A 25,806-nucleotide genomic window follows, 5' to 3' on the forward strand; every position below is an offset into this window, starting at 1 on the left:
GATCAGAACGTCCCCGGGTCTCCAACAGGTTATCCAGCCTGATGGACATCTCCACCAGTTGGTCCAGGTTGAGGTTGGTATCCCTGCAGGCCAGTTCACGCCGAACGTCCTCCCTTAGGCTGCAACGATAGTGGTCGATCAGGTCCCTCTCATTCCATCCTGCGCTGGCTGCCAGAGTCCTGAATTCCAGCGCAAAATCCTGGGCGCTCCTCCTCTCCTGTCTTAGGTGGAACAGACGCTCGCCCGCCGCTCTCCCCTCCGGTGGATGATCGAATACCGCCCAGAAGCGGCGGGTGAAATCCTCGTAGCGGACAGATGTAGCGTCAATTCCTCCCCACTCGGCATTGGCCCACTCGAGCGCCTTCCCCGACAGACAGGAGATGAGGGCGAACACGCTCTCGTATCCCGAGGGCGCCGGGTGAATGGTTGCCAGGTAGAGCTCTACCTGGAGAAGGAAACCCTGACACCCGGCTGGTGTACCGTCATATGCCCTCAGGAGCGAGAGCCGAATCCCACTGGGCCCAGGTGGCGAAGGGGTGCAGTGGTATGGGTGGTTGAGTGGTTAGAGGAGGTGTAGGAAAGCCACCTCTCTCCCATCGGTCCATAGCATTTACCACTCTCTCCATAGCGGTGCCGAGAGCCTGGATCATGCTCTCCTGTCGTTGAATGCGTTCCTCCATCGATCCGGACTGACTGGCTGTACCTGCTGACTCCATCTTTGGTGCGTGTTTCTGTCACGAGTGTCAGTGTAATGTGGTGGATCGAAGTCAGGCGCAGGACACAGAACTCCATGAAAACGTACTTTACTGAGGAAGTAAAGAAACCAATGCAAAATACCTCCACACAGGGAGGAACAAACCCGCTGACCAAACGACACACGAAACGAAAAACAAACACGCACAAAACACAATGGGAGCCACAGGGTTAAATAGGGAAGGAGTAATGACATGATAGGAAACAGGTGTGTGACAATCAGACAACAACAGGAAACATAGAAACATAGAACATAGATCAGCAGTAGCTAGTATTCCGGTGACGACGAACACCGAAGCCTGCCCGAGCAAGGAGGAGGGGCAGCCTCGGCAGAATCCGTGACACATGGCGATGACCAACTTGGACTTGGTAAGTTAAAGGTCCTCTGCGTTGCAAGATCACACCTGAGTTCCACAGGCGCTTGGGGTGTTTGAAATCATGCACCATCACCCTCTCTCCCTCTTTGAACTATCTGACAGTCTTTGAGTGTCTGTCATGAGCTTTCTTCTGCTGTAGCTGGTGCTTTGCCACAGTGTGGTTTCAACAATGTCAGGCGGTTACGTGGTTGGCGTTTCAGAAACAGTTCAGCTGGTGTACATTCCGTTACTGTGTGTGATGTGTTACGATAAGTAAACAGGAAACGGGGAAGCCTTTGGTGGGTGGGCACAGACTGAACCTCGAGTCTAGTCCAGGCCTTCTTAAAAGTTTGCACGGCTCTCTCCGCTGCTCCATTTGATGCTGGGTGGTAAGGTGGTGACAGGATGTGCATTACTCTGTTGTTCTTGAGAAATATTTCAATGTCGTTTGACGTGAAGGGAGGGCCATTGTCTGAGATGAGCTCCTTGACTAGTCCAAAGGATGTGAACAGGTGTCTGAGAAGATTGATGGTCTTCTCAGCTGTGGTCAGTTGAGTAGGGAACACTTCCATCCACTTGGAATGGACATCGACGACAACAAGGAAATGTTGCTCGTCAATCTCGGCATAATCCACATGGATGCGTTCCCATGTTGTAGTAGCCCAATACCATGGATGAAGAGGTGCAGTAGCAGGCTTGTTGCGAACAGCTTCACAGGGTGAGCAGTGGAATAAATGCTGCTGAATGTCCTGATCCAGTCCAGGCCATCACAGATAACTGCGGGCGAGTGCTTTCATTCGAGTGATCCCTGGATGTCCCTCATGCAGGTCAGATAGCAGTCTCCTCTTGAATTTGTGAGGTACCACCACCCTTGATCCCCACAGAACACAACCTTCTCGATGAATGGACTAAGGTTATCGTCGTTTACGAAGGTTGGCCAGCCGGCCAATGTTAAGTCCAATACTTTTGAAAGCACTGGGTCTTTCCTTATTTCCTCTGCTATGTCTGAAACAGATATGGGCAGTTCGTCAATGAGAGAGATCTGGAAGACTGCTCTATCATCTTCACTGTCTGTGTCACTTACATGGTAGTCTTGATAGTGACTACGTCTGTCCTCGATCTCGTAGTCGTACACTAGCAATATCAGAGCCCAAGGTTGCATTCGAAGTGCAGCCAAGGGTTGTATGGCTGGTAGCTTAGTGGTTAAGAGCGTTGTGCCAGTAACCGAAAAGTCACTGGTTCTAATCCCCGAGCCGACTAGGTGAAAAATCTGTCAATGTGCCCTTGAGCAAGGCACTTAACCCTAATTGCTCCTGTAAGTCGCTCTGGATAAGAGCGTCTGCTAAATGACTAATTTATTTATTTTGGTCCAAGGATGGCCAACAGAGGCTTGTAATCTGTCAGCAGTTGGAACTTCCTTCCGTAGAGTTATTTGTGAAACTTCTTCTCTCCGAATATTATACTCAGGGCTTCCTTCTCAATTTGAGCATAATTTTTCTTACTTGGGGTAAGTCCATGATGCAAATGCGATAGGGTGTTTTTCACCTGATGGTAGAACATGTGAGATGACGGCTTCTACTCCTTATAGAGATGCATCACACACAAGTCTCAGCTTCATCTCTGTGTTGTAGTGGGCAAGCCACTTGCTCTTTAGCAGACAGTGTTTGCAAGTCTTGAATGCTTCTTTGCATTGTGGAGACCAATTCCACTTTGTATCGGCCTGCAGCAGTTGGTGAAGCAGATGCAACAATGTGGACAAGTTTTCCACAAACTTTCCGTAATAGTTCAGGAGCCCCGAAAATGACCTCAGCTCTGAGACATTTGTGGATGCTGGTGCATTTACGATTGCTTCCACCTTGCTGTTGGTTGGGTGCAGGCCTTGTGTGTCAATATTGTATCCGAGATACTCCACTGAGTCCTGGAGGAACTCATACTTGCTGCGTTTCATTCTCACTCCGTAATTTCTCAAATCTTGACATTACTTTGTCCAGCACTACGGGGTGCTCTTCAATGGTTGGTGCTGACACGAGGATGTTGTCCATGAAGCACACAACATTGTCTATGCCGTCCAAGATCTGATCCATTGCGTGTTGGAATATCACTGCCGCTGTCGAGATCCCATAGGCCAAGTGATTGAATCTGACTAGCACCTTGTGTGTATTGATAGTCAGATACTGTTCTGACTCCGGTTCCAGCTTCAGTTGCTGGTAAGCGGATGACAGGTCCAGCTTACTGAAAACCTTCCCACCAGCTAGAGTGGCAAACAGATCTTCAGCATTTGGTAGTGGATATTCCTCTGGTAGTATGCAGCAATTTACTGTGACCTTGTAGTCTCCGTTCTGACATTCTGACGGTCTTGTCTTTCTTTGGGACTACAACGATCGGAGTGGCCCAGTCGCTCCTCTCCACTTTCGTGATGTTATTCTTCTTTAGGCGCTCCAGTTCTTTCTCTACTGCTTCCTTAAGAGCATAGGGAACTGGACGTGGTTTGTGAAAGATAAGCTTGGTTCCTTCTTGCACTCTGACTTTTGCTCTGAAATCTTGTATCTCGCCGTAGCCATCTTTGAAAAGTTATTTGTGCTTCTCCAGCATGTTAGTGAGTGTAGCCTGACTCACTGGTTTTTCATTTCTCAGACTGAAGATATTTCCCAAGTTCAGTTTGATCTTCTGTAGCCAGTTTCTGCCTATCAAGGCTGGTTTCTCTCGTTTAACAATGGTAAGCGGTAGCATCCACTCCTTCCCCTCATACTGGACTGGTACTTGGATCTGCCCTAACACAGGAATAGTGTCACCAGTGTATGGTGAAAGGCGGATGGATGCTGGCTGAAGAGGGCACTCTTTCAGTTTTTCTTTGTAGATTCTCTCTGGAACAAGAGATACAGATGCTCCGGTGTCCAGCTGCATTTTTACTGGTTTTCCAGCTAACTCCATGCTGAGATAGATTCCATCTTTTTGTTGTTGAGCTGTGTAGACTGTGAACAGTTCCAATACGATTTCAGCTGTACCTTCCTCTTCTTGTGCTGCATCTGACACCTTGTGCGCTCTTGCTGTGTGTTTTGGAGCTTTACATACTCTCTGTAAATGTCCAACCTTTCCACAATTGTGGCACTTTTCATTTTGGAATCGACATGCAATGTGCTGATGATTATCTCCCTCACATCTGTAGCAACTTGGCTTAGAATTTTGGGATGTGGGCTGCTGTGTTCTTGTGTTGCCTTGAGGATGGGACTGAGAAAAGTGTGACTTTTGTGAGCATTTTCCTCCACGTGTGTCACTGACTTTGTGAACTCCTTTCTGATGATCTGTATGTCCCGATAGCTCAAAAGTATTCCCTGTGGGCAAGCTCGAGTCCAAGTGCGATATCACAGGCTTTCTTGAAAGTCAAGTCCTTCACTGACAGAAGCCGTCTGTGATATGCTTCACCTGTGAGACCACATACAAACTTGTCTCGGAGAGCGTCATCAAGAAATTGTGCAAACTCACATGTACTTGCTAGCCTTTTCAAGGCAAGGATGTAGTCAGCCATGGTTTCCCTTGACTCTGGTAATGTTGGTAGAATCTGAAGCGTTTTGCAATGAGAATTGGCTTAGGCTTGAAATGCCTTGAGAGAGTTTCAGTCAGTTCTGCATAGGTCAACTCCACTGCTTTTATTGGTTCAATGAGACCTTTCAGCAATCCATACTCAGTTGGACCCAAAACACTGAGACCAAAACACAGATAAATACGTTTTTCTTTTCATCTTTAATTTCATTTGCAGGCAGCCAACGCTCAAAACACTATAAATAGGAATCAAAATCCTATTTTGTAGCCTCAAACTCTGGTACTCTACCAAATGTTCAGTTTCCTTGTATTCCTTCATTTTCAGAATTTTCATCTAATTCTTCACTTTCTCCATTTCAGAAGTTTCTGCAATTTCTTCATTCTCTGCACTAATTTGTAATAATGTACACACTGTGTTACGTTTCTTATTTTTCGTCTATTTTCTTTACACTATTTCTACACTGTGATCATCTATTTTCAACAGGTTCAATGACAAGTCTTACTTTAACCACCAGAGTGCAGTGTCGCTATTCATGACTCCAATAGGCTTGCTATTTGGCAGCTCCCGAACTCTGTGCCTGTAAGCAGCGCTTAGCATAAGCAGTCTTCTACTGGCGGAAAAAATACAGTGGGGAAAAAAAGTATTTAGTCAGCCACCAATTGTGCAAGTTCTCCCACTTAAAAAGATGAGAGATGCCTGTAATTTTCATCATAGGTACACGTCAACTATGACAGACAAATTGAGATTTTCTTTCTCCCGAAAATCACATTGTAGGATTTTTAATGAATTTATTTGCAAATTATGGTGGAAAATAAGTATTTGGTCACCTACAAACAAGCAAGATTTCTGGCTCTCACAGACCTGTAACTTCTTATTTAAGAGGCTCCTCTGTCCTCCACTCGTTACCTGTATTAATGGCACCTGTTTGAACTTGTTATCAGTATAAAAGACACCTGTCCACAACCTCAAACAGTCACACTCCAAACTCCACTATGGCCAAGACCAAAGAGCTGTCAAAGGACACCAGAAACAAAATTGTAGACCTGCACCAGGCTGGGAAGACTGAATCTGCAATAGGTAAGCAGCTTGGTTTGAAGAAATCAACTGTGGGAGCAATTATTAGGAAATGGAAGACATACAAGACCACTGATAATCTCCCTCGATCTGGGGCTCCACGCAAGATCTCACCCCGTGGGGTCAAAATGATCACAAGAACGGTGATCAAAAATCCCAGAACCACACGGGGGGACCTAGTGAATGACCTGCAGAGAGCTGGAACCAAAGTAACAAAGCCTACCATCAGTAACACACTACGCCGCCTGGGACTCAAATCCTGCAGTGCCAGACGTGTCCCCCTGCTTAAGCCAGTACATGTCCAGGCCCGTCTGAAGTTTGCTAGAGTGCATTTGGATGATCCAGAAGAGGATTGGGAGAATGTCATATGGTCAGATGAAACCAAAATATAACTTTTTGGTAAAAACTCAACTCGTCGTGTTTGGAGGACAAAGAATGCTGAGTTGCATCCAAAGAACACCATACCTACTGTGAAGCATGGGGGTGGAAACATCATGCTTTGGGGCTGTTTTTCTGCAAAGGGACCAGGACGACTGATCCGTGTAAAGGAAAGAATGAATGGGGCCATGTATCGTGAGATTTTGAGTGAAAACCTCCTTTTCTTCCATCAGCAAGGGCATTGAAGATGAAACGTGGCTGGGTCTTTCAGCATGACAATGATCCCAAACACACCGCCCAGGCAACGAAGGAGTGGCTTCGTAAGAAGCATTTCAAGGTCCTGGAGTGGCCTAGCCAGTCTCCAGATCTCAACCCCATAGAAAATCTTTGGAGGGAGTTGAAAGTCTGTGTTGCCCAGTGACAGCCCCAAATCATCACTGCTCTAGAGGAGATCTGCATGGAGGAATGGGCCAAAATACCAGCAACAGTGCGTGAAAACCTTGTGAAGACTTACAGAAAACGTTTGACCTGTGTCATTGCCAACAAAGGGTATATAACAAAGTATTGAGAAACTTTTGTTATTGACCAAATACTTATTTTCCACCATAATTTGCAAATAAATTCATTAAAAATCCTACAATGTGATTTTCTGGAGTTTTTTTCTCATTTTGTCTGTCATAGTTGACGTGTACCTATGATGAAAATTACAGGCCTTTCTCATCTTTTTAAGTGGGAGAACTTGCACAATTGGTGGCTGACTAAATACTTTTTTCCCCCACTGTAACTGACGATTTACATCATTATATTGAGTTTCATTACTCACGCAACATTCTTCCCTTCAAGCAATGTCTGTTTAAGAAGCTTAATCACCTCGTCGCCACTGTAATATTTGCGTTGTGGAGAAAATTACCAGGCAGGAGACGTAAGTACAGTTTAGTGTTGCTTAGTAAAAACATCTCGTGCCCTACAGCTCCCGGCCCAATAGTAGCATGTGCACTTCCTATTAGGTGTCATAACACAACACTGCCGTAATACATTACTGCTTAGTAACAGCATAGTAACTAATATGGACAGATATAGATCACCGATACTACAGGTTCGAGTATGCAATCACACTGAAAAGGTTCTATGCTAGCACTCCCCCAAGTGGATCTAGACTAACACTGAACTGTTCTTCAGCATTTGGACCCTCAAGAAACTGAAGCAATCAATACAATTTCATTTGTACAGCACTTTTCCCCAATACATTTCTCACAGTGACAATGACCCCGGGAGAGGAAACAGAATTACTATCCAATTTAACATTGACAGTTTATGCTTTTTACTGTCTTTAGGGCTTCTCTAGTGCAAATAAAATGTAAAGATGTACAGTGGGAGATAGAGATACAAGGAAATGGATTGCAGAGGTCAGGTACTGTCCGCACACTGCAAAAGAGCAGAGCAGAGCAAGCGTTTTGGTGTTCCATGGTATCGTCAGTGCTCTCTTGGTTACCAAAAATGGACACTACCGGTCAAAAGTTTTAGAAGTTTGAGATTCTTCAATTAGCCACCCTTTGCTTTGCACACTCTTGGCATTCTCTCAACCAGCTTCACCTGAAATGCTTTTCCAACAGTCTTGAAGGAGTTCCCACATATGCTGAGCACTTGTTGGCTGCTTTTCCTTTACTCTGCGGTCTGACAAATTTTGTCACAACACAACTGATTGGCTCAAACACATTAAGAAGGAAAGAAATTCCTAAATTAACTTTTAAGAAGGCACACCTGTTAATTGATATGCATTCCAGGTGACTATCTCATGAAGATGGTTGAGAGAATGCCAAGAGTGTGCAAAGCTGTCATCAAGGCAAAGGGTGGCTATTTGAAGAATCTCAAATATAAAATATATTTAGATTTGTTTAACACTTTTTTGGTTACTACAAGATTCCATATGTTATTTCATTTCAATGAGGTCAGCCTACTGTCGTCCTGCTGTCTGTCCTCTGTTGCTCTACAGCAAACAATATCAAACAATATAACAGAAGATATTTGTTTTTCCTTTGAGAGGATGAATATGATCTCATTGCTGAAAAGGTTACATTCCACTAAATCTTCAACTTTTATTGAAAAAGTGTTACAATTGTGAGATATTGAATATACAGCACATTTCACTGCTCCACAGCTCAGGTAACACGGCTTGTTGACTGGTCTATAATCGGTGATCTGACATGCATGGACATCCACATGCTTCTGGATTCAAATCTGGATACGCTGTAATAGACACAATCCAAACACTGTAATAGTTGGGTTGTTCCACGAAATGAGTGCCTTCTCATATTTTAAGTAGGAATTGTGGACCAATATTGAATTTTAAAAGTCTGTTTAAAAGTCAATGAAGTGCCCTTTAATATAGACCACATGGATAATTCAATAAATCATTTTTTCTATATGAATAAAGACTTGCTAAAGTGTCAAAATGCATCACTTAACCCCACAATTTCACCATGATTGTAATGTCTTAGTGTCACGGATTCAGCCGAGGCTGCCCCTCCTCCTTGCTCGGGCAGGCTTCGGCATTCGTCGTCACCGGAGTACTAGCTGCTACCGATCCATGTATCTATGTTCGACTTGTTTTGTCTTAATTGGTCACACCTGTTTCCCATCATGTAGTTATGTCTTCCCTATTTAACCCTCTGTCTCACATTGTGTGTTGTGCGTGTTTGTTCATGTTTTGGTTGTCGTTAGTGTGCGGGTTTGTTCCCTCCCTGCGTGGAGGTTTTTGTTCATACATTTACCTACGAGTAAAGTACGCCTTTTGATTAGCTCTGTGTCCTGCGCCTGACTTCGCCTACCGCATTACACTGACGCCTTGACACTTATTTTTTTTGCTTGGACAGTCATTTCTGAAGATTATTATTTATTTAATGTGATTAGTGATTCATTTTCTACTATTTTCATTTTAGGTTGTTTGTGGTGGAAAACTGAGTGGGTCGAGCGTAACACCCCAACCCTCTTACCCATAGATAGACAGGCTAGAAATTATTTAACAATTGCATTTTTTTGGGTGAAGCTTGTTTTGGGTGAAGCTCGTTTTGATGTCTTCACTACTATTCTACAATGTAGAAAATAGTAAAAATAAAGAAAACCCTTGAATGAGTAGGTGTTCTAAAACCTTTGACCGGTAGTGTAGATGTATTGAAACTAAAAGTGACCGAGACAGGGGGAATCTCTGTCAGTGTTCCTTCAAACTGACAGAGCAGAGGGTGGAGTCATGAGAATGATGGAAGCCCTACTAGTGAGTCATTTGTGTGATTTGACACTGTCGTGCTCATGCGTGAAAAACCCAGGATGCTGGCCGTTTCTGAGATACTGGAACTGTCGCACCTGGCACCGACGATCATACCACGCTCAAAGTTGCTTGGGTCACTTGTTTTCCCCATTCTAACGTTCAATCGAACAGTAAATTAATGCTTTGATGCCTGTCTGCCACGTGACTCACTTTCTGTACTGTTCAGTTTTTGTCTCTATGGCCATGAAAGATCCAGCCGTCCTCTGAAGAACTAAGGCAGTGTCCAATCCAAACACTAAAGGCCCTGGTTGAATGAGGTCAGCCTACTGTCGTCCTGCTGTCTGTCCTCTGTTGCTCTACAGCAAACAATATCAAACAATATAACAGAAGATATTTGTTTTTCCTTTGAGAGGATGAATATGATCTCATTGCTGAAAAGGTTACATTCCACTAAATCTTCAACTTTTATTGAAAAAGTGTTACAATTGTGAGATATTGAATATACAGCACATTTCACTGCTCCACAGCTCAGGTAACACGGCTTGTTGACTGGTCTATAATCGGTGATCTGACATGTATGGACATCCACATGCTTCTGGATTCAAATCTGGATACGCTGTAATAGACACAATCCAAACACTGTAATAGTTGGGTTGTTCCACGAAATGAGTGCCTTTTCATATTTTAAGTAGGAATTGTGCACCAATATTGAATTTTAAAAGTCTGTTTAAAAGTCAATGAAGTGCCCTTTAATATAGACCACATGGATAATTCAATAAATCATTTTTTCTATATGAATAAAGACTTGCTAAAGTGTCAAAATGCATCACTTAACCCCACAATTTCACCATGATTGTAATGTCTTAGTGTCACGGATTCAGCCGAGGCTGCCCCTCCTCTTTGCTCGGGCAGGCTTCGGCATTCGTCGTCACCGGAGTACTAGCTGCTACCGATCCATGTATCTATGTTCGACTTGTTTTGTCTTAATTGGTCACACCTGTTTCCCATCATGTAGTTATGTCTTCCCTATTTAACCCTCTGTCTCACATTGTGTGTTGTGCGTGTTTGTTCATGTTTTGGTTGTCGTTAGTGTGCGGGTTTGTTCCCTCCCTGCGTGGAGGTTTTTGTTCATACATTTACCTACGAGTAAAGTACGCCTTTTGATTAGCTCTGTGTCCTGCGCCTGACTTCGCCTACCGCATTACACTGACGCCTTGACACTTATTTTTTTTGCTTGGACAGTCATTTCTGAAGATTATTATTTATTTAATGTGATTAGTGATTCATTTTCTACTATTTTCATTTTAGGTTGTTTGTGGTGGAAAACTGAGTGGGTCGAGCGTAACACCCCAACCCTCTTACCCATAGATAGACAGGCTAGAAATTATTTAACAATTGCATTTTTTTGGGTGAAGCTTGCAAGCTTCCATTTCCCATGTCACAAGGGGACTTATGGCTGATTTAACATGTCATCTTCAACCCTGAACAACCCTGTTACTTTATTTGTCACTTAATACTTTAGTATATTTTTTAACCTCTTTAGATGGAAAACATGTTTTTTATTAAGTTGAACATATGCTCTTTATGACAGAATGTTAAAATTAGGTGCAATCAAATGTTTTCTTTCACCAAGTTACCAGTGGCGACCCGTTATTCAGGGCAGGTGGGGAAAAGCCCTGTCATTCAGTGTTCTGTCACTCATGGGGACACTACATCACCGCCAATCTCAGTCCTTAGTAAGGGTAGACATCGAAAATTCAAGCCGTTTGGGTCCTGCCCATAGAGTTACATTAGAAGTGCCCTTCCAAGAAGGCTCAAGGTCATTGGCCACAGATAAAATGACATCAAATCACGTTATATGTACAGTAACTTTGATTGGACTGATCATGTCAACATCTTACTTTCAAAATCATAGCTAGCAGTCATCATCATGAATCAAGTCGACAATCTACTGGCAAATCCTTTTTAATCCTTGTCATATGAAGATACATTATAGATAAAACGTATCGGTGCTCATCGGCCATTGGACATAAACATTACACAACAAGTTGGAAATGGCAAATTCAACAATGAGTGGTTTGGAAGGAAACCTGTCACAGTGGCTAACTGCAAGCATTGCAACTGGGAAGTCGGGAATAAACGAGCTCAGACTGGGAAAATAAGTTTTGAACGGTCATCCAACTCAGAATTATAAATCCGGCCTCTTTCTTTAATAACAAAATTTGCCCACGAAGGACCGCAACTCCACCTTCCTGTTGAAGTGAGCACATCACAACAAGGAGAGTCCAAAAATGTCTTATATGCTGCTGCATAAATGATGTAATATGCCAGGGAGATATGTATACTGTAGCTAAGAAAGTAATACTAAGTGTATGTTGTGTAGTAAGCTGTTAGTAGCCCATGTGCTTCACCCTAATAATTTGGTCTATTTTCACCTCTTAATTTCGCCTGCTGTTCTGACACCGGTGGTGCACATGTAGCCTATAACCTGTTTTTGAGAAATGTAATCATTGAATATTGTAAGAGCTTTCATTGTCTGCTTATATGCCCCCTTTATTTATCCTACGGTTCTGACTTGGTGTACAGGGAGAACACTGTAAGAATGGCCCATGTTCTGAATTCTGTCGCTGTACATTTCAAAAGTGCTGAACAAATAGTTATATTGACTATGTCCGTCCTGGCTCGCTCATTAATGTCTTAATCAAATTACGGATTGCCTCTTATCCGCTTTTCATCCCCTTATGCCATAGTTTGTACATCTCAATTGTCAGTAGAAACCACATTTGTTTAAGCAAGTCAGCCATATCAGCTATGTTTTTTTAAAGGCAGTAAATGAGGCTGAATGAACTGTTTCGCTGCCAGACAACGCTCCGCTGATAGCCAGGTGTAGCAGTGGTAAGGTGTTGGGACTGCTGTTTGGGCTCTGCTATTGGGACAGCTTTATGTAGGCCCTAACAGTTTGTGGGCACCTTTTTTCACCGTTATAGTGCAATGAATGTATTGTTTAGTGTTGTGTAGTGGCTTTGCTGGCATGCATCAGTGCTCTCTTGGTTACCAAAAATGGGACGGAAAGGTAATGAAACTAAAATAGATGTATTGAAACTAAAAGTGACCGAGACAGGGGGAATCTCTGTCAGTGTTCCTTCAAACTGAGAGAGCAGAGGGGGGAGTCATTAGAATGAGGGAAGCCCTTCTGGTGAGTCAGCCATATCAGCTATGTTTTTTTAAAGGCAGTAAATGAGGCTGAATGAACTTGTTTCGCTGCCAGACAAGGCTCCGCTGATAGCCAGGTGTAGCAGTGATAAGGTGTTGGGACTGCTGTTGGGACTCTGCTATTGGGACAGCTTTATGTAGGCACTGTTTTTCACCGTTATAGGGCAACGAATGTATTGTTTAGTGTTATGTTGTGTAGTGGCTTTGCTGGCATGCATCCCACGTTATAATTTTTTTGCCCCACCAAGATTTACATGCTAAAATCGCCACTGCATGTTACACATGCACGGCCCAGTTAGTAATATATGTACATGTCCAAAGTCTACATAAGATACAAATCCAGACAGTACTGTCCATGAAAGATTCTGACCCTGGCATACAGAGAGAGAAAGGATCACGTACAAAAACTAAGTTATCGCTCGGACAAGGAGAGCTCATCTTAGTGCATTTAGATTCGTGTATGCAATGACACTGAAATGGTTCTAGGCTAGCACTCCCCCGAGTGGATCTAGACTAACACTGAACTGTTCTTCAGCATAGCACTTTTTCCCAATACATTTCTCATAGTGACAAGGGAGAGGAAACAGAATTACTATCCAATTTAATATTGACAGTTTATGCCTTTTACTGTCTTTAGGGCTTCTCTAGTGCAAATAATACGGCAGAGTACAGATGTATATTGGGAGATAGAGATATAAGGAAAGGGATTGCTGAGGTCAGGTACTGTCCACACATTGCAAAACAGCAGAGCTGAGCAAGCGTTTTGGTGTTCCATGGTATCATCAGTGCTCTCTTGGTTACCAAAAATGGGAAGGAAAGGTAATGAAACTAAAAGTGACAGAGACGGGGAATCTCTGTCAGTGTTCATTCAAACTGAGAGAGCAGAGGGGGGAGTCAGGAGAATGAGGGAAGCCCTTCTGGTGAGTCATGTGTGTAATTTGAAAGGGGTAGTATGTATGTATGTGACTCATAAAGAGCTTCTTCTCCACAACACACACACCCACACACTCCCACTCAGCCCCTCCTGAGACCACATCCCTGTGAGAGTTCTCTGCACCCCAAGGATAGGAAGTAGATACTGTATCTGTCCATCAGCACTGTTGTCCTGACCACGGACCTGTAGTTCACTGACCACTTCCTCTCTCCAGGTCTGAACCTGACCTGTGTGCACGGGCCAGTGGGGCCACAACAGTAACAACACATATATACTACCAGTCAAAAGTTTCAAGGGTTTTTCTTTATTTTTTACTATTTTCTACATTGTATAATAATAGTGAAGACATAAACTATGAAATAACACATGGAATCATGTAGTTACCAAAAAAGTGTTAAACAAATCAAAATATGTTTTATATTTGAGATTCTTCAAATAGCCACCCCTCGCCTTGATGACAGCTTTGCACACTCTTGGCATTCTCTCAGCCAGCTTCACCTGGAATGCTTTTCCAACAGTTTTGAAGGAGTTCCCACATATGCTGAGCATTTGTTGGCTGCTTTTCCTTCACTCTGCGGTCCGACTCATCCCAAACCATCTCAATTTGGTTGAGCTCGGGGGATTGTGGAGGCCAGGTCATCTGATGCAGCACTCCATCACTCTCCTTCTTGGTAAAATAGCCCTTACACAGCCTGGAGATGTGTTTTGGTCATTGTCCTGTTGAAAAATGAATGATAGTCCTACTAAACCCAAACGAAATGGGATGGCGTATCGCTGCAGAATGCTGTGGTAGCCATGCTGGTTAAGTGTGTGTTGAATTCTAAATAAATCACTGACACTGTCACCAGCAAAGCATGCCCAAAATGGTACTGATGATGTTCTCTGAGACATTCCCAGGGCAGTCCCCCTCCAGGCAGCTGATTCATGGGGATCACCAGGAGATCGGCAGGACAGAAACTCCTCTCTGCTCTTTCTATCATAGTGAAATAATGGTGAGTATGCCAAACAGCAACCACCTGCCACTCTCTGCATAAGACTGTGATGAAACAGCCTTCTTCCGCAATACAGAAAATGACTCAACCCTCTCTTTCTTGCTCGCTCGTAATCTAGAGAGAAGATAGAAAGAGAAAGCAAAAAGAGAGAGACCACAATTACTCAGTCAGACTGCGTATAACAGACAGAGGTGACGCAATGCTCTCTCAAGACGGCACTATGATACAACAACCTACAAATATATTTTTTCTCATCAAAAGTAAATTTTAAAACTGCCTGAAATGTTTATTTTCCTAAAATCTCAACTGTCAAATTGTATAAATAACTTGCAAGACAGAAAGTCAAAAACAGTAAACTGCTGCCTTTGCAGCAATGATTGTGCAGTGGCGGGAAAATTATTGTCTAGGCAAAAGGGTTATTGAGTGACCTTTGATCCCTTCACTGTCTGATTACCACATTTTACCTGCACACCTTTGCCCTGTACTGTACATCATTTATATGGTGCAACGACCAGAGTGGGTACGCACCATGATGACTGAAACAGTGTGTGTGTGTGTGCATGCAAGAACGCTGTCTGTCTTTGTGAAATGTTTTCTTTTGACTTATCATCTCATACTGTGCAGCAACAGGTAAGCTGTAACAAATGTTTGATAACAGCTGTAGGTGCTTTCTACACTTAAAATTGTTTTTATTTATACAAAAATATACAGTACCAGTCAAAGGTTTGGACACACCTACTCATTCAAGGGTTTTTCTTTATTTTTACTATTTTCTACATTGTAGAATAATAGTGAAGACATCAAAACTATGAAATAACACATATGGAATCATGTAGTAACCCAAAATTTTTTTCAACAAATCAAAATATATTTTATATTTGAGATTCTTCAAATAGCCACCCTTTGCCTTGATGACAGCTTTGGACACTCTTGGCATTCTTTCAACCAGCTTCACTTGGAATGCTTTTCCAACAGTCTTGAAGGAGTTCCCACATATGCTGGGCACTTGTTGGCTGCTTTTCCTTCCCTCTGCCGTCCGACTCATCCCAAACCATCTCAATTTGGTTGAGCTCGGGGGATTGTGGAGGCCAGGTCATCTAATGCAGCACTCCATCACTCTCCTTCTTGGTAAAATAGCCCTTACACAGCCTGGAGATGTGTTTTGGTCATTGTCCTGTTGAAAAATGAATGATAGTCCTACTAAACCCAAACGAAATGGGATGGCATATCGCTGCAGAATGCTGTGGTAGCCATGCTGGTTAAGTGTGCATTGAATTCTAAATAAATCACTGACAGTGTCACCAGCAAAGCATGCCCACACCATAATGGTGGCAAAAAATGGTACTGATGATGTTCTCTGAGACATTCCCAGGGCAGTCCCCCTCCAGGCAGCTGATTCATGGGGATCACCAGGAGATCGGCAGGACAGAAACTCCTCTCTGCTCTTTCTATCATAGTGAAATAATGGGTGGGAAATACACATGCGGAGATCATCCGTTCACCCACACCCATTGCTTGTGTTTCTTGGCCCAAGCAAGTCTCTTCTTCTTAGTGGTGTCCTTTAGTAGTGGTTTCTTTGCAGCAATTCGACCATGAAGGCCTGATTCACACAGTCACCTCTGAACAGTTGATGTTGAGATGTGTCTGTTACTTCAACTCTGTGAAGCATTTATTTGGGCTGCAATTTCTGAGGCTGGTAACTCTAATGAACTTATCCTCTGCAGCAGAGGTAACTCTGGGTCTTCCATTCCTGTGGCAGTCCTCATGAGAGCCAGTTTCATCATAGCGCTTGATGGCTTTTGCGAATGTACTTGAAGAAACTTTCAAAGTTCTTGAAATGTTCCGTATTGACTGACCTTCATGTCTTAAAGTAATGATAGACTGTTGTTTCTCTTTGCTTATTTGAGCTGTTCTTGCCATAATATGGACTTGGTCTTTTACCAAATAGGGCTATCTTCTGTATACCCCCCTACCTTGTCACAATACAACTGATTGGCTCAAACACATTAATTCCACAAATTAACTTTTAAGAAGGCACACCTGTTAGTTAAAATGCATTCCAGGTGACTACCTCATGAAGCTGGTTGAGAAAATGCCAAGAGTGTGCAAAGCTGTCATCAAGGCAAAGGGTGGTTATTTGAAGAATCTGTTTAAAACTATTTTGGTTACTACATTATTACATGTAGTAACCAAAGTGCTCAATCCAATTGAACACTTATGGGAGATTCTGGAGCAGCGCCTGAGACAGCATTTTTCACCACCATTAACAAAACACCATTGAAGCTGTTCTGGCTCGTGGTGGCCCAGCGCCCTATTAAGACACTTTATGTTGTTATTCCTTTATTTTGGCAGTTACCTGTAGTTTATAGATTAGTAATAAACAGCTAGGAATACAATGGCTGCGTTTGTGTGATTGTTATTTTGGTTATATGACAGTATTTGGCAAGCAGCTAAATGACAATCACACAAGTTTAATCATTGTTTTATAACTGTATATGAATTATTTATAAACGATTAACAAGTAACTAACAGTGTATAAACTACTTATAAGCCCCGTTTAAAATAATTTGGCCCAGTACTAATGTAAAGAGTAAACGAGGGATTGTAGGTCTTTAAACACAATACCGGAAAAAATATAAATCCAATGGTCTAATAAATCAGATACAAAAATAAAAATGTAGTTTAATTACTAAACTCATCAGAATATCATATATAATGACTAATTAGGTTAGATTGCAATTACACTGTAAAAAGTTACAAAACTGTAGAGTTCGATCAAAATAAGATAACATTTATTAGCATAATTATACAACATTTATTAGCATAATTATACATCATATTAGTCCCTATTTATCTCAAAGTGAAAACGGAATAATGATGTAATGATGTGTTTACGAACTTCTACATAGAAATGGGCAATTGAGATGAATCATCATCGTGCAGAAACCACAACACAAATTGCTGAGAATAACACTTGACCACAAGAGAAACTAAAGACTTATATAAATATCAAAGGATGCCACTAGGATGTATGTCAATCACAGATTGTTATTGATAGAAGGTAAGTCTGCTCTGTCTCTCGAGCTCACTTTCTGAGCTAGTGTTGAGCTTTACAGGTGTTCCATAGCTGGACCACCTGTGGTGTACTTCTTTATCTCTATAAGGCTTAGATACTAAGAAGTCTGTGTTAGTGTGATGGGAGAATGATACTAGGTTAAAAAGAAAGGAACGAGCTTGTCAAATTCTCCAGTTTTCCATAGTAGGCTGGTACTAGATTGTCAAGGATCTACAATTTGTACTGTATTTGTATTGTGGTTGTAAAGTAATACATATTTAGGGCTCTATTCAATTTGTATTGCTGAAGCATTACAGATTGGGCAATAGAAATGTAAAGGTAATTTCCGATTGAGCTGACATATGTAGCATTTACCATCCATCAATGCAGTCTCCACTAACGCCGGAACACTGCCTTTAAATTTCAATCACGCTGTAAAGCTGAACTTCTGCGATACAAATTGAATAGAGCCATTAGAGAGAGTTCCACAAGCAATTAACATGTAATGAGTATTGATTCTAATACATGTTGCCATGATTGTGCAGTTTAGCAATCATACATCTTCTCCCTGTCTCTCCAGATGGCTGTTTGGTGGCGCGTTCTGTTTCCCCTGTTCTTCCTCACCCTGAGCTGGGTGTACCCATGTTGTTCTTCCACTCCAGGCCTACTCCAGGCCTACTCATACTCCCTCAAATCCACCAGGTGCACCCACGCCCGGGTTCAGCAGCTGCTCAGGAGATATGTGAGTTGACTCCTCTGTTACTGGTGGCTAGTCTGCTAGCGATTGTATGCCCAGACAACAGCTATCCTCACCTACTACAGGCTGTTATCATAATGTACCCTCATTTGTCTTGTCAGAAAGAGGAGCTGTTGGATGACAAGCAGTTTGAGGACAGAGATCTGGAGTTACAAACCATACCATCCCTCTCTACAGACTTTTACCACTGGCTTCAGATGAAGGTGTGTGTTTGTGTGTGACCTGTGTATGAATCACTGTTAACCTGTGGTGGTTTAATGCTTTAAAAGGTACGATGGAGTAGGAGGGACATTGTGTATAATGTTATGATCCGGCCTGTACAGGACTGGGAGCGTCTGAGTGCTGCCTCTCGAGACCTGCACACTTTCTGGGCTCACCTGGATATGAAGAGAAAGGAGATGGAGGGGGATAAGGTGGAACAGAGGGCAGCCCACCGGATGGGGAGCATGGGGAAGGCTAAACTCACCATACCCGAGAGTATACAGTGCATTCAGACAGACCTGCGGGATCTCATGACAAAAGTAAACTTTCAGGTACAATTTGCACCATATAAATTAATGAACGAACACATGCACAGATACACATTTGCGGTGTTCACACATTGTGTGTATACTTATTGTCTTTGCACACTGAATTAGGTGTTCACATAGCTACCCATTACTCAGCAGCTACTGTATATCCACTGTAAGGAGAATATAGTAATGAGCTCAGTCTGATAAACCTCTCTGTGGTCTTTACAGTTGAGGTATGTGAACAGCTCCAGTGTGAGCCCCACCTCTCCCCCAGCCCTGACCCATCCAGTGAGCCCTTCCTCCAGCCACCAGGCCCCATCAAAGTCCCTATGGAATAGCCGCCTGGAGGGCTACGTCATCCTCAGGGACCTGGAGCGCTACCTCACCAAGCTGGCCAGAGACTTCATCCTCCTGAAGACCAAACAAAGTGGTCCTCCAGGCGCCCAGCCCAGGGGCAGATAGACACGGTGTGCATGGATTCATATTAATAATGCATAATAGTACTGCACTAGCCTGTAAAAGTTGTGGTCAGAGTGGCTTTTAAATTATTTTGTGGACTAGGGATATTATTGGATGTGAGAATTTACATAGCATTATGAATCATAACACAACAGTATTTGATGTAGTCAATGCACACAGTTTATTTCAGCAGTAGTAAGTTAAGACAGCTAATACCAATAATAATTATATTAATATTATTAATATTTATAAGTAATTCAGTATTACTTTTGACAGAAAGACTTTACTGTGACTCAATATTGCCAAGTGATGTCAATACCTCATGGTCTTATTTCAACTTCAATTGTGTTCAATTTCTGGTATTTACCCTAAGATCATGATTTCTCATTGTTGAGATATGCTCTGTTCACTTTGTTAGACTGAAACAAGGTTTACATGTAGTATTACTGTAAGTGTTACATCCTTACTCTCCTCTGGGTTTCTCCCTGAGTTTCCGTCTTTTCTCTCTCTCTCTCTCTCTCTCTGACTTTAACAGCCGAGAACTGGAAGTGTGTTGAGAAACACTACCCAACATCCCCTTTTTCCAAAGCCCTCACTCACTTCACTGCACTTTCCAAAGATGCCTATTTGCCTATTTATTTATTATTTATCACTTATTTATTTTAAAATGCTGTTTATTGTTGTTACTATGGAAATATAAATATTGTTTTGTATTTGTATTACATGCAAGAGCTAATATATTGTAAACAGGACTACAAAATAAAGATGAAGCATAATATTTTCAAATGCGTGGTTTCATTTAATACGACTTTCACTGATAAACAACAAAGTATTATGAATGCTGGCAAAACCTCTGAATCCATTATATATGATATGTCATTTTAAATCAATAACTACAGTTGAAGTGGAAGTTCACATACACCTTACCCAAATACATTTAAACTCAGTTTTTCACAATTCCTGTCATTTAATCCTAGTACAAACTCCCTGTCTTAGGTCAGTTAGGATCACCACTTTATTTTAAGAATGTGAAATGTCAGAATAATAGTAGAGAGAATGATTTATTTCAGCTTTTATTTATTTCATCACATTCCCAGTGGGTCAGAAGTTTACATACACTCAATTAGTATTTGGTAGCATTGCCCTTAAATTGTTTAACTTGGGTCAAACGTTTCGGGTAGCCTTCCACAAGCTTCCCACAATAAGTTGGGTGAATTTTAGCCCATTCCTCCTGACAGAGCTGGTATAACTGAGTCAGGTTTGTAGGCCTCCTTGCTCGCACACGCTTTTTCAGTTCTGCCCACAAATGTTCTATAGGATTGAAGTCAGGGCTTTGTGATGGCCACTCCAATACCTTGACTTTGTTGTCCTTAAGCCATTTTGCCACAACTTTGGAAGTATGCTTGGGGTCATTGTCCATTTGGAAGACCCATTTGCGACCAAGCTTTAACTTCCTGACTGATGTCTTGAGATGTTGCTTCAATATACCCACATCATTTTCCTTCCTCATGATGCCATCTATTTTGTGAAGTGCACCAGTTCCTCCTGCAGCAAAGCACCCTCACAGCATGATGCTGCCACCCCCGTGCTTCACGGTTGGGATGGTGTTCTTCGGCTTGCAAGCCCCCCATTTTTCCTCCAAACATAGAGATGGTCATTATGGCTAAACAGTTCTATTTTTGTTTCATCAGACCAGAGGACATTTCTCCAAAAAGTACGATCTTTGTCCCCATGTGCAGTTGCAAACCGTAGTCTGGCTTTTTTATGGCGGTTTTGGAGCAGTGGCTTCTTCCTTGCTGAACGGACTTTCAGGTTATGTCGATATAGGACTCGTTTTACTGTGGATATAGATACTTTTGTACCTGTTTCCTCCAGCATCTTCACAAGGTCCTTTGCTGTTGTTCTGGGATTTATTTACACTTTTTGCACCAAAGTATGTTAATCTCTAGGAGACAGAACGCGTCTCCTTCCTGAGCGGTATGACGGCTGCGTGGTCCCATGGTGTTTATACTTGCGTACTATTGTTTGTAAAGATGAACGTGGTACCTTCAGAGGTTTGGAAATTGCTCCCAAGGATGAACCAGACTTGTGGAGGTCTACAATTTGTTTTCTGAGGTCTTGGCTGATTTCTTTTGATTTTCCCATGATGTCAAGCAAAGAGGCACTGAGTTTGAAGGTAGGCCTTGAAATACATCCACAGGTACACCTCCAATTGACTCAAATGATGTCAATTAGCCTATCAGAAGCTTCTAAAGCCATTACATAATTTTCTGGAATTTTCCAAACTGTTTAAAGGCAAAGCCAACTTCTGACCCACTGGAATTGTGAAATAATCTGTCTGTAAACAATTGTTGGAAAAATGACTTGTGTCATGCACAAAGTAGATGTCCTAACCGACTTGCCAAAACTATAGTTTGTTAACAATACATTTGTGGAGTGGTTAAAAAACGTGTTTTAATGACTCCAACTTAAGTGTATAACTTCCGACTTCAACTGTATATAAATGCAGATTAATAAGTACAATTGTTTTAACAGAGAAAATAATCATTCTAATTTTTTTGCAGTGAGTGTATGGCTATGGTCTCACATTTAAAGAAGAAAAACAACTCCTGTGTGGCTATAATCTGATTGGCTATGGCAGGAAATCAACCTGTGGAATGATTGGTTCGCTGTTGATTACAGCGAGGCGGTCATTACTTCCCATCATCATCATGGGTTGAGTTTAGGAGCCGTCTGCAAAACAAGTCAATTCACAAATGGCGTCATTGTTATTGCCTAATGTGGATTATTGGTCAAAACCTCCAGTGAAAATATAGAGATGAAAGAGGTAGCTATCTTTAAACTCCACTGCTTTCCACTTTACAATCCCAGTCCTCCTCATGCTCCATCTACAAGTCCTCTCTTCTCCTCTACCCCCCTTTCTCATCCTCCCTTCCTCAGCCCTGCTGTCCTCATAATAATAGGTCTCTCCCGTCCCCTGACTCACCACTAGCAGGTGTCCTTTCTTGCCTTTGGCCACCTTCAGCTCTGGTCCACTGGTGAAGTCAATGACCCCCTCCTTCCCCCGAGCCACCGCAAATGTAATACTGCACACAGGAACAGACAGGAGGAGAAGACCAGAGGGAGGTGAGTAGGAAAAGAGGGAAGGGGTGGGGGGTGAGAGGGGATGAGAGAGAAGAGGGATAAAATAGAAAAGTGTCATGATCACTAACAGTGCATGACAGTTGGAAAGGGTTGACAAATGTCAGCAGGCTCTCAAAGATACTCAGAAAAATGTCATGAAGCTATCCAGTGTCCAGATGATCAGAGGCGCCAAACTCACCTGTCCTGGCTCATGTTGACCTTGTTCTTCTTGTCCGCCATAGTGGCCAGCTTGGTCACCACCTCGATCACATGATCACACTGGAGCACCACATCACTCTACAGGGCAGACAAGGGGTCAGAGGTTAGGTACTGTACTTTACGGCACCATGATAGTATGTCGCCATGACAACCGCTAGATAAAATGACCAGGATGAGGTCATCCTGTTACCTTCTGCTTGTTGTCCTCACTGGCCACGTGCAGAACCATGAAACCATCACTGAGAGAACTCACAGAGATGCCTGGAAAGAGAAGAACCCTGTTATACACTGGACACATACACTACAACTACCTCATAACCAAGGTTACACCCCCCCTGGCCCACCACCCCCAGCCCCTCAATCCCCTATGGCCCCCAGCAGACTCACTCCTCAGGGCTGCGTAGTCGATCCTCTGCTTCAGCTTGGCTTCGGACACCAGCATGGCGAAGGAGGAGGTGAGGAGCAGCTGGCGAGGCCGCGCCTTGTAACCCCTCCTATCATACTTAGTCACCGTAACTCCATACTGACACAGACAGATAGAAGTAGAGGGGGATGGAGAGAGAAAGAGAGAGAATGACAGAGCGAGAGGGAGAGACAGAAAGAGGGAGGGGTTGTCATAAAAACCCAAAGTTGTCAAAGTATAACTGTATCAATATTGATTCAAAGCAATACATGACATTGTAAAGATGCTGTACACAGGAAACAGCCAATTAGCAGGATTAAACTACTCAGCCAACAACTGCAGAGTGACAGAGGTGAGACAGGGGTCGTGGTAGACTCCAGTCCAAACTGACACAAACACTACAGGGGGATAGTATTACAATATCATATTACTCACCTTCACTTTGTCATTGCCCAGAGTCGGTATCACTTTGAACTCCTCACTGTCTGTATAAAGGAGAGAACATCTGTCAGTGGTGTGTTTGTCAAGTATGTGGTTTGTGAAGTTTCGAAGTGTGTGCACACTGTGTTAGTGAGTGGACCCTACTTAGTCTGGAGGCCACAAACAGCTTAGGGACACTCTGGGGATAGCTGTCCTTCTGGTGCTTGAATATCTGACTGGCTAACACCTTCTGCTCCATCTATAGAGAGAGGACAGAAGAAATGCCTGTAGAGTGAGGTTGGAGAGAGTGAGAGGGAGAAAGAATGTAGAAAAGGAGACCGAGACAGAGACACAGAGAGAGAGAGAGAGAGACACAGAGAGAGAGAGAGACAGAGAGAGACAGAGAGAGAGTGTGTGAGATTTAAAAAACGGATAGAAATAGGACAGAAATATCCTTTCTATGTGCTCCCGTCAGGTGAGTGACAGTAACAGACAGTAGAGTAGCCTACCTGTTTCTTCCACTCCGGCTGGATCCTCCTGCAGTAGGCCCGCATCATGTTCTGCATACACAGCATGCACAGGTGCTCTGATGCCTACACAGACATAGGGACAGATACAAATAAAACATTGAAGGTACAACAGTCAGATGCATTGCACCGTCACCCCTTGGCTTACGCTTAATGTCCCTCAGTGAGTTTTGTGTGGAGTGTTGTTGGGCTGGTTGTAGTACCTCAGTGAGGCTAGGTGGGGGGATGGGCCAGCTCTTGTCCAGGACACTCTTAGGCGGGTTCCTAACCAGCGTCATCAGGAAGGAGAAACGCTGATGGTCCAGGAAGTACTCGTTTTCTGGACAGTGCTCGTAGTGGCGGTAGATGAAGCCTTTGATGAACTTGCGTATGATGTCCACAGCGTGTCTGCGACGCCTGGTCCTCTGGCGGGATTTCATCCCTCTCCACGCAGACTGGATCACTAGAACTGATTAGATAGATTAGATAGATTAGATAGATAGATAGATAGATAGATAGATAGATAGATAGATAGATAGATAGATAGATAGATAGATAGATAGATAGATAGATAGATAGATAGATAGATAGATAGATAGATAGATAGATAGATAGATAGATAGATAGATAGATAGATAGATAGATAGAGCGCGTGCGAGAGAGAGAGGATGCAATCAGTCATGTCACAGACACACCACAACAAGCAACAACTGTGCAGAGCTCATAAGAACAAACAACAAAGTCATATCCTCGGCATTACTTCATTCATAGATTCTGCAGATATCAAGAAAGTGGCTGCAGTGTAACTGCTTGAGGAAGCAGTAATTGAGAAGCAGATCCAGGCCCTCACCTGCCTGTCTGATGCGGTGGTACTTGGCCCTCTCTCTGTAACCCCTCCATGAGGTCTGTAGGGTGAGAACTAGAGCAGAGCACAGGAAAAGAGGAGACAAAATGGTTGGACCACAGAACAGACATGTTTAATTTGATCCTACACTGAAAAAAATATAAATGCAACATGTAAAGTGTTGGTCCCATGTTTCATTCAAATATAAAATCCCAGACATTTTCCATACGCACAAAAAACGTATTTCTCTCAACTTTCCTGCACCATTTGTTTACATCCATGTTAGTGAGCATTTCCCCTTTGCCAAGATAATCCATTCCACCTGAAAGGTGGGCATATCAAAAAGCTGATTAAACAGCATGATCATTACACAGGTGCACCTTGTACACTACCGGTCAAAAGTTTTAGAACACCTACTCATTCAAGGGTTTTTCTTTATTTTTACTATTTTCTACATTGTAGAATAATAGTGAAGACATCAAAACTATGAAATAACACATATGGAATCATGTAGTAACCAAAAAAGTGTTAAACAAATCAAAATATATTTTATATTTGAGATTCTTCAAATAGCCACCCTTTGCCTTGATGACAGCTTTGCACACTCTTGGCATTCTCTCAACCAGCTTCATGAGGTAGTCACCTGGAATGCATTTCAATTAACAGGTGTGCCTTCTTAAAAGTTAATTTGTGGAATTTCTTTCCCTCTTAATGCGTTTGAGCCAATCAGTTGTGTTGTGACAAGGTAGGGGGGTATACAGAAGATAGCCCTATTTGGTAAAAGACCAAGTCCATATTATGGCAAGAACAGCTCAAATAAGCAAAGAGAAACGACAGTCCATCATTACTTTAAGACATGAAGGTCAGTCAATCCGGAAGATTTCAAGAACTTTGAAAGTGCAGTCACAAAAACCATCAAGCGCTATGATGAAACTGGCTCTCATGAGGACCGCCACTGGAATGGAAGACCCAGAGTTACCTCTGCTGCAGAGGATATGTTCA

The 25,806-nt window shown here is 42.7% G+C and overlaps 1 protein-coding gene and 1 pseudogene across 7 annotated transcripts in view; one reads left to right on the forward strand and one right to left on the reverse strand.

The window, feature by feature from the left end:
* Positions 1 to 14,304: 14,304 nt before the first annotated feature.
* The window catches only part of LOC121573670 (unconventional myosin-Ic), a 64,803-nt gene continuing 53,301 nt past the window's right edge, over positions 14,305 to 25,806 (reverse strand). For 4 of the 7 annotated variants that reach the window (XM_041885823.1, XM_041885825.1, XM_041885820.1 and 1 more), the window contains 10 exons: positions 24,811 to 24,879; positions 24,185 to 24,429; positions 23,964 to 24,047; positions 23,620 to 23,713; positions 23,470 to 23,519; positions 23,019 to 23,154; positions 22,822 to 22,892; positions 22,612 to 22,709; positions 22,276 to 22,375; positions 14,305 to 14,620 (listed from right to left, as the gene is read on the reverse strand). In XM_041885823.1, the coding sequence (XP_041741757.1) occupies positions 14,591 to 14,620; positions 22,276 to 22,375; positions 22,612 to 22,709; positions 22,822 to 22,892; positions 23,019 to 23,154; positions 23,470 to 23,519; positions 23,620 to 23,713; positions 23,964 to 24,047; positions 24,185 to 24,429; positions 24,811 to 24,879 (977 nt within the window). In that variant the 3' untranslated portion in view covers positions 14,305 to 14,590. Of the gene's footprint in view, positions 14,621 to 21,724; positions 22,023 to 22,275; positions 22,376 to 22,611; positions 22,710 to 22,821; positions 22,893 to 23,018; positions 23,155 to 23,469; positions 23,520 to 23,619; positions 23,740 to 23,963; positions 24,048 to 24,184; positions 24,430 to 24,810; positions 24,880 to 25,806 lie in introns of those variants that run through there. The other 3 variants (XM_041885826.1, XM_041885821.1, XR_006002076.1) reach the window with 2 other exon arrangements.
* LOC121573671 lies at positions 18,095 to 19,292 on the forward strand (annotated as a pseudogene).

This window comes from Coregonus clupeaformis, chromosome 9, assembly GCF_020615455.1.
Source record: "Coregonus clupeaformis isolate EN_2021a chromosome 9, ASM2061545v1, whole genome shotgun sequence".
NCBI lineage: Eukaryota > Metazoa > Chordata > Actinopteri > Salmoniformes > Salmonidae > Coregonus > Coregonus clupeaformis.